Source organism: Aphelocoma coerulescens, chromosome 1A (assembly GCF_041296385.1).
Source record: "Aphelocoma coerulescens isolate FSJ_1873_10779 chromosome 1A, UR_Acoe_1.0, whole genome shotgun sequence".
Classification (NCBI taxonomy): domain Eukaryota; kingdom Metazoa; phylum Chordata; class Aves; order Passeriformes; family Corvidae; genus Aphelocoma; species Aphelocoma coerulescens.
In genome coordinates this window covers 25,395,272-25,411,209 of record NC_091014.1, presented here as the reverse complement: position 1 = coordinate 25,411,209, position 15,938 = coordinate 25,395,272, and the positions used below count along the sequence as shown (strand labels likewise).

General features: G+C 35.6%; 1 protein-coding gene across 4 annotated transcripts in view; it reads right to left on the bottom strand.

The window, feature by feature from the left end:
* The window catches only part of CTTNBP2 (cortactin binding protein 2), an 81,833-nt gene that overhangs the window by 17,935 nt on the left and 47,960 nt on the right, over positions 1-15,938 (bottom strand). For all 4 annotated transcript variants that reach the window (XM_068996842.1, XM_068996825.1, XM_068996833.1 and 1 more), the window contains 9 exons: positions 14,875-14,974; positions 11,622-11,772; positions 10,253-10,507; positions 6,996-7,113; positions 4,430-4,696; positions 2,958-3,053; positions 2,457-2,536; positions 1,269-1,355; positions 1,086-1,185 (listed from right to left, as the gene is read on the bottom strand). In XM_068996842.1, the coding sequence (XP_068852943.1) occupies positions 1,086-1,185; positions 1,269-1,355; positions 2,457-2,536; positions 2,958-3,053; positions 4,430-4,696; positions 6,996-7,113; positions 10,253-10,507; positions 11,622-11,772; positions 14,875-14,974 (1,254 nt within the window). The remainder of the gene's footprint in view (positions 1-1,085; positions 1,186-1,268; positions 1,356-2,456; positions 2,537-2,957; positions 3,054-4,429; positions 4,697-6,995; positions 7,114-10,252; positions 10,508-11,621; positions 11,773-14,874; positions 14,975-15,938) is intronic.

Sequence of the window (15,938 nt, the reverse complement as noted above, 5' to 3'; positions counted from 1 at the left end):
GGTGAATGTTTCTGTAATACCTATATAAAACAAAACACTTATCTTGACTATACTGTGCCCTGCATTGTTTAAAAACCATTTGAAGGTGGTACTAACAATGGTCATTAAGGAAATTGACATGTAATAAGACAAAACTTACAGCAACTGACTGTATCTGAAAATTGCTATTTATTTGCAGTTTTTTGACTATTACTGCCCTGTTTTACTAAGAGGCTACAGCTTGAGAGGAAGGAGGACAGGTACCCTCTCTGTGTCTGATGGATTAATTTAGAGGAGAAGTGCTCTCTTAGGAAAGGAGATGCAGCAAAACAATAGGGAAAGAAGCAGGCAGAAAAATGAGACTCAACCAGCAGCACCATGCTGAAATGCAAAACCAGACTATTTAAAAGAGTGTGTTGCTGACACAGAGTAAAGCATCCAAAAGTAGCAGCTTTCCTAAGAGACAGTGGCCAGTAAACAAACCAAACTATGAGTGACATTCTCACCTCCAGGCCAAACACCAAAGCCTAGCTGACTTCTGACTAAATGGTCTCCTCTCCCACCAATGTGATAGCACTGAAAATGATATGTGGGAATAATCACTGGCACAAACTATCCTGAGAACTGTGACCAGGATTTCCATAGAGAAAAAACTGCCCTAGACTGAACTTACACCAGGCAGTACATGAACAAACAGAACAGAACACTGCATGGCATTGTACAACCTGATAGGATGGCTCTGCTTTTGCTCATGAGTACAGACCATAGACCTTCAGCTGTGATTCAGATCTGAACCAGAGCAATCAACTTTTAAAGGATCACAAACAAAGGGGAAAAAAAAGAATGAGACAGAAATAAATAATAAAAACTATTAATTTTACTTAAATGGCATGATCTTTTGACAGAGCTCCTTACTGGGGGTTCTGTCACACTCAGCTCTACCTCAGTTTAGACTCGTATCATTTGGCCCCAAGCACCTGAAAAACTATGGGTTCCATTAAAATATGCCATCCACTACGCAAAATGTTTTTATGTATTTCTTTAATTTGCACAATTAAAAATTTTCCTACAAATCACCAAAATTAGTCCTGCTGAAATAACCTTACCATTACTGATGAACAGTTCTGCAAGGTGCTCCTTGGAGAAACCAGCATCCACTTCAACTTTAACAATCTCACATGTAGATCCTGCAGCCACTTGCTTTTGCTGTGTTGAAAATTTATGTATTTGGTGAAATAGTGAAAACTCTGATTTATGGACTAATTTACTTGATATGTTTGTGCAAATACCTTCATGCAGGCCGCTATCTGATATGCTATATAATCTTGCAAACTTCCTTCTGGACCATGGAAAATGACATTACGGTATTGTTCAACCTACAGACAGATAAATATAAATATTTATTTCATAAATTATTCTTGGAAGTTCAGACTTAGATTTTTTTTTAATCTAGATGACACGATCAGCACCTAAAACACAGAATTCTTTGATCTGCACTACTGGAGTTGATAATCCTTACTATATTAGTTTCAAAGTAGACAATATTTGCATACAACATCTTGGAAATATGTTGATAAATTTATATCCTAACTTGTAAAACTACATAGCAAGGTATTTTGTTTTAACAAACTTTAGAACCTAAAAAATTTATTTGGGAAGAGTAAGTTTAGTAATCACAAATATTTTCTTGATTTTGAATTAAAATATACATCAGAATGATGCCAAAATCATCAGTTTAAGTCACTGCTAACTTAAGGACTGAGGACTTACTGAGGACTTTATTTGCAGTAGAAATGGGATCATGTTATCAGTATGGTAGAACTAAAAATTTTTTTTATCTTAACTCTATTTTACCTCTAAAAGGTCAGTAAGGGAATGCACTCATATCTCTGTGCAATATTCCTGAATACAGCAGAAACCTGTGGCATGTTCTCCTGACAACATAAAATACTGTCCAAGGACACAGAAGAAATTAAGCAGATTCTAAAATATTTCTGATTCGATGCAATGCTAAAAGAAATGATCTATGAAAGTTATCTCATATTATTCAATTATCCTTACATTTTGAGGTATTAAATAAAGTGTGTTACAGGAGATTTCTATATAAGCTAGTAATAAAATTCAAATCTCAAATAATTGCTTGCATGAATGTTTTTCTAATTTACCTTATCCTCAAAAAGTGAAATGAAATAACTTGGGAAAGCAACAAGATACCACAGAGCTTTTAATATATTTTTAAGCAATTCAGTAAATCAGATAGCAGCTATTTAAAGAAGAAAGCTAAAGCCCTCACAAGGCTAAAGTTAAAGGGTAAATTTAGGGGGAACTTTAATTTAGAATAACAGCTTTCATCCCATTTCATTTTTTAGAAGTCTTGATGTTCTTTCACAGAGCAAAAAACTGATTTTAGTCAAGACTGTTACAGAAATATTTTGACAAACAATTAGCATGTAGAGACAAGCTAGCTTACTACTGACCAGGCGGAGGTAATTTTGAAGTGTCTGAAGATGGATCATGGATGCATAAGTCACACTGTTTAGACAGCCTTCTTGAGGTCCTTAAAATGAGATATACAAATAACTTTCCTAAATCTCTCATGTTTTACATGCATGTATGACTGATACATACGATTTTCATGCAGTATTCTACAGCGACCTTTTAAAATTACAGGCTACACAAATTAAAATGCTGAATAAAGGAAAGGCATTTATCCAGCACCATTAGATTCATGGATATCCATGACATAAGCAATATATATACACTATTATATGACTGAAAAATGCAGCAGGACTTTCGCGTGCCAGCATATTTTCTAAATGTTGTAGACACTTTAAAATCTAGTCAATTAATTGGATATGATATTTCTGAGAATCAAGCAACACTGAAGAACAAAAACAGTAGCAAATGACTCTCAAATTATGTATTTAATATGGAGTGTCTTAACATTCAAAACTGAAAAATTATGACTTGAAAATTACCAAACAAAAACACTGTGATATGCTCAGCTCTATTGTTCTTCAAAAAATCCCACGGTGGCTGGGAAAAAATCTGACCTGTTGACCATGAAACGTTTCCTGTTAAAAAGAACAAATAAAAGAGAGAGATATTCCTTGTATGTATATGAAGTGTCCTACACTCAAGCATATTCACTTACTTACAAAAATTACGTGCTTACACTGACAAATTTGACAAACAAACCAGTCCCATGTATGAGATGTACTAAATCATACTGTTATTTGATATACGACTGAAGATACAAGTGTTTTCTACCAGTTGAGATACAAGTTAAACACCTAGCCTGCTCTTTACATCTTTACACATAAAACAGAGTAAAACAGAATAATTTGCCCAGTCTACTGTCACTAGGGTTCAGTTTTGCTGAAGGGAAGGTGGAGGAAGGAAGGAGATTTAAGATGAATTACAAGGATTTTCAGAAACCTATACAACTGTTACTAAAACCACAACATTTTGGCTGATTTCTCATAATTTTGAAGATTTCTCTTTTTTACCTTGCTAAGTGAAGTTACATAAACCAGCAGTTCTGTTTACCTACGCTGATTTACAGTCTGTATATACTGTATATTCTGCATGTATTGTAAAGAAGCAATGCAGGCTTTGATTTGTTTTTGCAGAATCACAGAACATCATGAGTTGGAAGGGACTCACAAGGATCATTAAAGTCAAACTCCTGGCTCTGCACAGGACATCCCAAGAGTTACACCATGGGCCTGAGAGCATTGTCCAAATGCTTCTTGAACTCTGACAGGTTTGGTGTTGTGACCATTTCCCTGGGGAGCCTGTTCCAGTGACCAACCACCCTCTGGGTGAAGAACCATTTTCTAATATCCAACCTAAACCTCCCCTGACACAACTTCAGGCCATTCCCTCAGGTCCTGTCACTGATCATTACAGAGAAGAGATCAGTGTCTGCCCTTCCTCTTCCCCTCATGAGAAAGTTGTAACTGCAATGAGGTCCCTCCTCAGTCTCCTCCAGGCTGAACAGACCAAGTGCCCTCAGTCACTCCTCATACAGCTTCCCCTCAGGGCCCTTCACCATCCTCATCCCTCTCCTTTGGATGCTCCTGAATTGCTTTTTCTTGTATTGTGACATCCAAAACTGCACACAGCACTCAGGGTGAGAATTTAGTTTCATCTGAGATACTGATTTCTCCTCTGGAGTACTAGAAGTACTAAAAGAGTAATTAACATAGGGCCTCATGATTCCCAATATTATATTAAAGTGCATAATTAATTGTGCCATAGACACAGCTAAAAGTAAGGAATGCTTTCATGCCAGCACTGTTCAAAGTTTCATAGCTAGTATTGGTTTTCTTAGTCTAAGCTTTAAAAGATGCAGTAATTCAAAGATATTTTTATCTTATTTAGAAGGTTTCACAAATTCGAGAACACCCCCAAGTTTTGCTTTTTTCATTAACACCAGTATTGATACCTAGTTTGACAGAAGATATACTGCTTGCACTGAGGCCAATGTTGGATTCTGCAGCACTATTAAATGACAGGTCTTCTAGGCTCCTCCATCCATCAGAAGTGATTGCTTGGAAATGGTTTGTCACTGCCTGACTCACTGCTTTTGAAAAATCATCCCATGACATCTGCTTGCGGATATTTAAAGCACATATTGTATCAAATTCCTCTGTACCACAGTGGACTGGTTCAATGCCACTGACTGAAATCCTTACAGGTACATTAAGAGCATCTGTTGAAAAACAAAACAGCAACAATAAGAAAAATTGTAAAACTCAATTTAAAATAATCCCATCATTATAAACCAATAACATCTAATATTACAAAAGAAAGCTACAAAATAACTCCTTCTACAGAGAAGCAAATGGTAAAGAACAGCACAGGTCACCACCACAAAATCAGAGCAGTGCTGAAAATACCAAGGTATTTTTTTACAAAAAAAGTTCAGTATTATTATGCTTAAATAACAGGAAGCAAGACAAAATTTACTTAATCTTGTATTTCCTCTTTACAGACTAATTACTTATAAATTAAGACAGATGGTAGGCAGTGTCTTAATTTTTCAGTTTATTGTGTTTGTGCACATTTTCATTATCAATGGAGAAAATAATTTTCTGGCACTAGTGCACAAGTGGAAAACACAGCTGAGCCAAAAATCTTTACGTAAAAAGCTAAGAGCTAAGACAAAAAATGCAGTTGAAAGGGTATATTTGATTTGCTATAGAGTATATTGACAAAATGTTAAAAAGGGAAATTTACATGCATATTCTAGAAACTACGAAGTATTTTAAATCTTGCTCTTTGGAATACAATTCAACAGAAGCAGCAGTCTCTGGAGATCATTTAGATGACTAAAAATGAAAAGGAAGCTGTCTTCTAATTTTCATGCCAAACAATACCTTTCAGAAATTATCCCTGAAATTAAAAAGTACACCATAAAAAAAAACCCCATATCAGCTTATTATGAAGTCTTGCAACATGATCTTTGTTTCCCTTTTGTGTTCAGAAGCCAGATCTTCAGCTGATACAAACCAATGAAGTTTTTCTGATGTCAGAAAAGCTCTGATTTAAACCCACCAGCCCACCATAGGGAAAAGATTAGTCAGAGGCATCCTTCAGATGTGGAATTGTGAGAAATGTATCAAAGGCTTGCCCTTCTGACGTCTGGACCTCAGGGAAATGAGCACAGACTGTAAGGAGTACAGAGGGTTCTCCACAAGGAAACAGGCCCCTAGGACAGAGGTACAGTATATGCCCAAACTTCAGTGCATGTGACCTCTGGCAATCCCAGCCCCCAGTCTTTCAGATCTGTCAGAGCACATCCTCTACAGGGGAAACTTGACTTGAGTGGGAGGAAGGTGAAGGATGGTACATACACACCTTACCCAAAAACACAGTCTTGGCTTAAGGTGTACCGAAGAAGAGAAAGGGAGGCCAAAGATTCTGACCTGATAAAAGCTGCTGGATTCACAAGCATGACCAGAGACACTAAGACTGATGGAAATAATACAAGCATTTATTTAACAGACTCAGCCATCAGAAATGTGCTTCAGTCTGATAAAGAAGATGACCATGGAGGAGTTTCTAATAGAAAGTGAGCTGTGTTCCCCTCTGAAGCTGCAGTTAAATGATAAGCACCAGGATTTAAAATAGCTGAAGAGGAAAATCAGAAGCAGCAGACAGAGAACATCCTTAATTTGTTGATAATCAGTGAACTTAACTACCCACGTCCCTATATCCCACAAGACAAACACCAAAAAAAGGTGAAAAAATAGAAAGCATACAAATCTACAAATGCCATACAGAGCTAGATGTATTAGAAATACAGAGATATCTCTCTGTGTATATATAGCTAGATTTATACAAAACCAGTGAGAGGACTAATTAAGTTCTGTCTCAAGAAATACACAAATCAGCCTGCTCTACTGAATTTTGAGAAAACTTACAGAGAAGGAAGAAAATGACAGGTTTCAACAGAAGAGCAATCTTCTTACAGAAGTTATTGATGCTGGAGAAAAGTTCTTTGATGTTGTCTCTAAGACATATTTGAAGAATCAAACAAAAAATCCCCTCAATGATAACTAAGTGACAAAATAAACTATGCTCTAAAAAGAGATTCAGATATATGACTAGATGATCATCTTAGCCTGAGGAAATTTGACAGCTACCCACCACTACGTGACTATTTCTGCAAGAATTTGAAGAAAATATAAGAGGAGGGCAATAGCTTTTGAAAAAGTAATTACTAACATTAAATTCAGAAATTTTAAGAGAATATGGATGTTTGCACATTTACAATATGTACCATCTTTTTGAATGGTTTAGAAACAAAGACCAGAGGAATTGAATAACCTCCACCAAAATTTTATCATATGCTTTTGCAAAATTTGGAGAATAGAAACTTGCTAGTAATTTAATGTTGTGGTGCCAAAAAAAGTGACAACTACTCTTTTCATATTTTCATATTTCTTTACTTTTCATAAGTTCTTTACTAAAAACATTTTTATGTAGTGCTGATAGCATTTACTTACTTAAGTTTTCTAGGAGATGTTTGCAATCATCAGTAGCAACATCATGCAATGTTCGATTACACTTATCTTTTCTCTCAGCCTCTAGTCCACCATGGCTACAAAGGATTTCTAGACAGTTCTGCAAAGGTAGGAACTGTATTATTTACTTGTCCATTTGCTGCATTAAAGAGTTCTACCAATACACAGTTAGATTCCTAATTGAAATTCTTACACATACATTTCCAAAGACAACCAGCTACAGTTTCTATAGAATGCAAATGATGTTTCTCACAGAGTTGAAAACCAGGAGTAAAAATACTTCATAGCAGACTTGAAAGTCTCAATGATTATGAAAAAGCAGAACACACAGAGCCAGGGTTCTATTGTCTCCAAGCATCAAATGCTGATCAGCTGAATTAAGAAATTCTTACATCTGGCCACTAGTTTAGGTACTGATAAGGAGACAGAAACCCAGCTATTATCCTGGTTTAAACATCTTGGCCTCAATGTTCAAGCAACACTAAATAAGCAACTCTAAAGCTTAATACAGACTAATAAATGAATCTATTTAGGCAACAATCCATAAAACCAGTTTTCACTTTGCAATTCACCAGGTAGGAGTTTCCATCATGACTGACACCTGAGTGGTACACAGAAAAAGAATAATTTTAAAAGCACCTTGCAAGCTCTTATTTGGCATAATTTTTGCAAGCAGAAACCTGGAATTCTGCAAGTATAGTAAGAATGCAGTGATATAAAATTGTATTTTTATTAAGTCAGAGCACAGACATCTTGTGGATGCCAACAACATGATGCCCTCTAAAAAAGGTCATATGCTCAACAAAAGGAAAAATCATTAAAAGTAGAAACAACCTACTAGCATATAAATTTGGATTGGCAGAATCATACGTAACATGAAAAAATACTCACTATATAGATCTTCCCAAATTAGTGTGGGATAAAAAAAAAGTTCTCATAAAACTATATGCAAATGTTGATTGATCAGCAATCAGGAAAAGGATCAAGTCCTTGTTTCTAATGACCATCATTCTGCAACAACACAGGTGGCCTTCATGAAAGCTTTGCCTCAAGTTATGCTTTTAAAGACAAATCCATATTGGAAAAAAGAGAAACCAACAGAAATTACACTAGTTAATACTGTATTGATAACATCTGGGGTTAACCATAGCAGGGAAACCAAACCTTAAAAACACAGAGAAGCAGCTATTGAGTATTTTGATGCAGAACAGTGCCTAGTTGCAGGTTTGCATAGTGTTACCTGTTTTGTAGCTGTTCTACAGAAACTTTTGTCAGTATATCTGACACCCTGAGACCTTTCATAAATATAGTAGTCATTGAAGGTATATCTGCCTGTGAGGTGAAATTACACCAGGCTGTAATTACAGCACCTCCAAGTACTTTAACAAAAAATGATTAGCTCACTAAGTTTGCCAGAAGGAAATCAAGCAGAAAAAAAGCACATTTTCTTGCCAGGTTAGTTTGCTAGCACTATCTCTCAAATGGGAGCAATGAAGAGCAGAACAGCAGAAGGCTGAGGACTGAACTGTGAGGCTGAAAATGGGAAGTAAAGCAGAAAGAAGTGGGACAGAACAAAGAAATCAAGCCTATTTCCTTAGTAAAATGAGGATTTTTGTTGTCTCTTCTGCCTATGAAATAACAGCTAAGATGTCCTAGCAGAATTAATCTGTAAAGAATGGCACCTACCCATCTCAAAACAAAAGGATGCAAATGTCAGCACTGTTTAAATGCAGCTATCATGCACTGAAATGAATGACATGCAGTGTACGTAATGGATTAGAGAATGAAGCTGAAGTGTTAACAGTACTTGGAGATGGCTATTAAGCTTTTTTAGCTTTTAAGTATCCCAAACATATCTCAACTCAATAAATGCATTAAATCAAATACAATTTTATACAGTCTCTCCAACAGCAAAAGCAGGAATCTGACTGCCAGCTCTATACTGCCTTCATCACCTAAGAGACTCCCCTCAACCCCAAATGGAGATCTTATTAAACAACTGATTTGGAATGTTTGGAATGCTTAGAAAGTCAAATCCTTGAGTTATTCATGAAAGATATGCATGAAGATTTCCAGTGTCAGAACTTTCAGAGAGATCACCTAGTCAAAGCAACTTTTAGACAGCAAATGAAACCTAAATTCAAAGTTCCCAAGGATTATATTTTTGCAGAAAGAGCCAACATACTACACACTATTTGGGTATTTGCAGACTATAGCAAATACCTTAAACTCCACCTAAATTGATACAAGTGGAAACTGGAATAAGAACCTGCACCTGCCTAACAGACATTGGTAATGGAACACTGACTTTGTAAAGCAAAATGCTGAGTAAGCAGTGGCTGTCTCTAAAAAACCTGTAACTTAAACTGAATCTTAAATCTGTGTCTATTTTGAACATATCATAGTAAATTTACCAGGAAAAAAGCAAAAATAATGACAGGTACTGAACTAGGCATGTAAAGACAAGCTTTTTAAGTCTTAGACTGTATTTTCTTAGAATTCATTCTCTTCTGTGGTTAGCACCCTCTATTTTCTTCCTGGGTAAAAATTTCACAGTAAGATCTGACTGACAGCTACCATATAAAAAGAAGTTCTTTAAACAGTCAGTGTTAGAAGTGCATAGCTTCAGATGTCAAAACCTTCAAGTAATATTAGATTTCCAGAAATCTTCCTATTTGTCATAAGTAGGACCTGTCAGGTCATCCTCCACGTCATCAGTTATCCCAACCTCACAAAAATATTTCACTGCCTGCTAAAAAGGCTGCTCAAAATAATAAATTAAACAATCTATGTCTGCACTAGTCTGGTTCTCAAATTTCTTCTTCTCCCCTCCTTCACAGAGGAAATATTATTCATAGTTAAATTTAAATCATTCCTACCTGTAACTGGAAACTATGTCTATCAAATATCTATAAGCACATGACATCCAATGAATGGGCATTCAGGGTGGGATTCACCTCACTGTAACTTTGAAAATCTGCATCTCAAGTAATGATGTTTCCTCTTTTTATTAATGTGCCATAAGAAGTAGACATTTAAATATGACAATTCACTCCATTTGACACCTGGATTCTGGGATTAATTGCCTGCTGGAGGTCTATCTCTGTTAAATCAAGCTGGCCTATAAACTAGGTAACAACTTAAGACTTGACATCTAAGTTGTAATTCTTCAAAGATAAAAAAGGATTTATCTTGCCTAAATTCTATCAGGTTACTGTAACTTGTTCACACAGACTAACCTTAAAGCCTTTTGATGCTGCTATATGGGCAGCAGTCCAACCCTCTTTGTCAGCATGGTTGATGAGATCTGCAGAAACAACAGGCTTTACTCTACTGCTATAGTCATCTTCTCTCTTCTCCAAATCAAAGTAGTCTAAATTAGGCTCTGCATCCATCAAACAGTTCCCATCGTTCGGCTCCCCATAGTACATAAGGAGCTTGAGACTTTCAACATTACCAGAATCCACTGCTGCATGAATTGGTGACCAGCCATCCTAAAAAAAAACAAAATCAAAAAGCACACTGCCACCAAACACATAGAAAAATGTTTGTAGACTTGTATCAGCAAAGAATCTGAATGGAAGGCTCTGCCTGGAAATTAAGAAGACAAGCAAGAGTGACATAATAATCCTCTGGGAAAACAGAGTTGCTTGTATGTGTTTTGGGTGGAAGGGAGGGAAGAAAATGTAACAGAAAAAAAATTTACAGTTTTCTCCAAGGACAGTCTAACAGATGAAGTCTTCAAAATTTTTAGATAAGTCTAAGTGATACAGTTCTTACATGCTGCTAGTAAACTGCTTCCTTCCTGTGCATCAAACAAAAATTATTCCAACTATCAATATTGTTTCATGCTGTATTGATACATTTATTAGTCAGTTTCACAGTTTTGACATCACAACTTTCTCTCACTGCAAGTCAAATTTACTTTCCAGATGCAAAATAAATGAATCATAAAAAAATTAGTGTAATAATTATAGGAGGAATAGAACGTTCTGTAAAGCTACTACTCTTTGTGCTGTATTTTGGGATGGCCTATAACCCACATTTATTGTCATGAGAATCTACTGACATCAGACTTTAAGAAAAACTTTAGAAAAGCACCTGAAAAAGGCAATATGTAAGTACTAATTTTGAGACAGTTCTCCTCCCTTTCTCCTCCAGATATGACTTTTTTTTTGCCATATTCTGTCATTTGTGATATATGAAACTTTACAGGACTGGCAAGAAAGTTTTGGGGTGTTGTCCTTTCAAGGACAACAATAAGGCACTGTAACAAAAAGTGGAAGCAAAATCCCTATCTCCACTTCTCCATCTTAAAAATAAGCCAAAACAGAAAAGTTTCATTTTACAAATCCAGTGCTGGAGAAAAGTTGCAGCAAATTGCCGGTGGAATCTGAAATATGTCAAATGCTGTGAAAGTCACATCATTTAGGAGATTTTAGACAATATACAGTTTAAAAACCCCAGAAAGTATGATGAAAATAACAAAATACCGATTTCAAATTATATGGCTTATTCCAGCTTTAAAGAAAAGTTTAAATAAATATTTTAATGTCAATATTCAGAACTATACAAGGTACTTTAACTTTACAAACTATTTTAACTTACACTGGTTTTTACTGTTCGATCTGCTCCACCTTCCAACAATAGCTTAATACAATCGTTATTTCCATTTTTACAGGCCAGGTATAAAGGTGTCTGTCCTCTTTCAGCAGCATGGTTAATATCAGCCTGATACATAATTAATAATTCTGCACATCTACAGCAAACAATAAAGCAATAAAATTGTCTTATGTTAGACATCCAACACCTCTTTATGACTTATGACATTTAAATATTTTAAATAAAGTATTGATTTTACAGATACAGATCTACCTGTGATCAACCCATAAACACAAGTATAAAGTATAATTTTGTACACATGTATAAAGACAGGTTACTTTCAACATGTAAATCTTAAACTACTGTAACTGCATTTAAAAACTGTGAATGTAAAACACTGAATTTCACAAGACTGATGAAAACTTGATGACAGCTGCTTAAGAAAAACATTCAGCTGAGCAAAAAAAGAAACATTTCTGACTACTGATATTTAAAATAGATTTCAAAAGAAAAGGGAAAAAATAAAATTAAGGACTAGGACTAGCTTTACCAGCAAAATGGACATTCGTCTAGGGAAGTAACCTGGTGGAGACAGTGAAACAGCTGCGGCAGTACCTACCATTCAGATCCCTGAATGAAGGCTACTACAGAAAGATGGCTTGGGGTGTATTGGTGGCAGCTACTGGGTTATGGAAGATGGAAGATTAAATGGACTGCTGAAGAGCAATTAACTTGGAGCTGGCATTCAGATCCAAGATCTTGTACTTCCTCACAACCCTGTAGCAGTAGGTTCAGTTTTTTCCCAATTCTTGTGCCAGGGTTGGCTACCTTTCCCTTCCCCAACCTAGCTTTTCAAGAACACTTAAGACCTCAGAAAAATCTTAATGCCAGTCAATTCAGTCTGCAGTTCAAACAAGCACTGTTAATAAAGATAAGTTCCCAGCTCTCCAGCTCAGTATTTATCAGTCCATAAAAATAGAAAGCATATCAACAATAAAGCCTCAAAGCAGTTAATGCAATGCCAAGTAACTACTGATTAGGAGATCATTCTGTAACAAAACTATGACAAAATATTTAAAACAATGTAAGGTACACTTAAGAATATAAGGATATAAGAAATAACATACTAAAAAAATCACAATTATTTAAGAAAATTGCCTTTTGATAAGTTTCTATTCAGTCAGAAAATCAGTTAAGTTCAAGGTAAAATGCACAGTTTTAGAGAAGAGTAAAACAGATAGCATTGATACTTGGCTATGATTTCCAAAAATGCTCAACTGAACAGAAAAAAAATACAAATAAAAATAATGTTCTCCCTCAACGAATGTTAGGCATATATCCTAACCATACAGTCACAAAAATCATCTTAAGAAGGGCTCATAACAAGACATTTCCATACAGCAAATCAAGACTGAGTTTTAAAGTCTGCTAGGTTACAAATAACTGGTTTGGTGTTTTACATTGTATTTGGTGAATCTCAAAAAGCTACATTGACTTTTGACCTTAAGTTCAGGGAACTGGCCTGGACAACATGGGAAATGATTCTGGAAGTTTCTCCTAAAACCAGTTTCTGATCTGGTGATTTACTAGACTAGCCACAAAAAACTAGAATTTTTTTTCTGACTACATAACTAGAGTTAGAACAACAGTTTTGTCTTGGCTCAAGAACAAGGTTAATAAAGATGTCACAGGGAACTGGTTAGCAAGTCTATGACAGACACCTGGTGTGCAATTGAGAGCAGTTTAGTGCTGTCATTAACTCCGCATTAGGAGACAGACAATACTGTTGCCCCAAATTCTACCTATTACAGATTTTTTTTTTTTCTGCTCCTGAACTTTGAAACAATCAACAAATCAAACAGCCTGAACCACTTGTACTCTCCCTGACATTTCTGGCTAGCCCTGTTATTATTCCATGCTCAATTTTACAATTCAGTTCATGTTTAGTATCTAGAAAAGTAAAAGCAAAAAAAGTGTTTAGAGATATCATATTACATAACTCTAAGGCAAAAGGCATATAAAGCCTGCAATATCACAGCACAGCAGATGACACCCAGCAAAGTGTTGTGAGGGTAAGTCAGGGAAATAAATAGCTTCCTGTTTAAATGAAGTGTTAAGGTATTTATTTTAGTGAGAGAATATGAAGGGTGTATTTTGGGTTTGTCTTGTCAAGTCATACATATTTTTTACAGATTTTATGCAAAACACTGAAACACTTAACTAGATACATATTTCTGTGCTCAAAACACTGAGTGGGATTCTGCTACCTCTGGAGTAAGACTTCCAGTAAAAAATAACCATTAGTTGATGAGCTTGAAATCTTTAAGAAGTGGCATGAATCTCTGAAGATTCTTATACACTTATGGAACACAGTCAGAAGAACAGAGACCCCACTCTTCCTCAGTGTGGGGTCAGAGGCTATCACAGTATAACACTCAAAGACTGATTCCTGTGTGTGACTGTACCAGAGTAAAATCCTTAAAAATAACAAAATTTAAACATCAAAAGAATCAGAAAGAGTAAAAAAAGCAAAGATATGTAAAACAAAGGTAAATTCTGTAATAAGAATTCTTAGTAATTCTGTTTAAAGCCTTTTGAATTTGTAATAATTTTCTCTGGAAAATGTTGCTCTGGAAACTGGTATTTAATAGTTGCTTCCAACTTCCAGTTCTATTTCCTATGATTCTATGATATAAATTATTCTAATTACATTTTGAAAAATGTTTTTAGTAATATTATTTGACTTGTACATAATTTTCCGTTTTTCAGTTACTGATACAAAAAAACTTAAACCTTCAAAAACCTTGTCTTGTTGTGTTAGGTAATTGATCCTATATCACTAAGGAGAAAACTCAGATGTTCTTTTGCCTCTGAATATGATACTCATAGTTTTCTATGCTTGAAAAAAATCAGTGCAAAAATGATTTCCTTCTTCCTTTCTCTGTTAATCCTATACTATGGCTGATAACTCAAAGAAAATTAAGAAATTCAGAGGTATGATGCCCGTGTAGACCAGTACCACACTGTAATTGCTAAGAATACATGTTCAGCAACCTTAAGAGCTGAAATTGGAAACAAAACAAATAGAAAATATTCAAATCAGAATGGCCTAAGAACAGGAGTTTAAGTAGATGCTTTCAATAAATTATAGCTAAATACATAAGAATGCAACAGTAATGTAATGAAAAAAATATATAATGTAAAGAGAATATAAAATTGAGTAACAGCTGACAGGCAAAATCTTAAAGGCTTCACTTACTTGACATGTCCCTTAGCAACTGCTGAACACAAGGGTGTAAAGCCATTTTTATCAGCAGCGTCAACTTGTGCTTCTGCAGTCAGCAGCAATCTCACACAGTCTATAAATGGAGCAAAACCACAGAATGAATCAACAAGAACAAGTGGTTAAAACTACCAGAGGCTAAAGTCTGCTCAAGGGGCAACAATCAGCCAGTCTTTTGGACTACACATCACACCTTAGGGGACTGAAATATAAGCTCAGGAAGAAGTTTGTAGGAGAGAGATGAGAATGGTCTCCCGGGGGCATCACCACCATTTTGCAAAAAGGGTTTGGGTTGGGTTCTGCTGGGATTCAAATAAATGCCCACTACAGGCAACTCCCACAGTATTAGCTATTTTACCTCTAAAGTGGGGAATCTGAGTTATCCAGGAGTCCCTAAAAGGCATCACTGCCTACTGGCAGTCGTGACAAATATGACAGCCACAGGGGAGATGTTCACAAGCCACACGTAACTCAAGCAACACACTGGCCAGTCTTGTTTTAGGACACTTTGACTTGTGATTGCGATGACAAATAAAATAAGCTGACAAACTCAAACCTCCCCAAACCATTCCCATTCATATAGTTCCAAAATGACATCCTAAAAATAGTACCAGCCTGATTCCATCATCCCTACAGCTAATTTAAGATAATTAATTACATAGTAATTAGAGTGCTTTTCACCCACAAATTGGAATATCATTTGATGCAATTAACTTTGAAGAAAACAGTTGATCTGTTCCTCATTCTTGAAATTGGCTCCAGACCAAAATAAAACAAGTCTTTTGTAATTGAAACTACTACTTGGAAAATAAGCTCAGCTACAACATCAATTATAAACTCCTGACCTGATTTCTGAGCAAGCTTAATACATGCGGTTCCAGCACTCGGTAAAATCCTGAAGCCAAGTTCTGCTAGTGAAGTTTAACTCTAGATATCAGAAACATATATTAAGAACTACTTGGATATCAGAAAAATATATTAAGAACTACTTAGAAATCTGACCAGTCTAAACAATTCTTCAATGTATTTACTCCCATTAC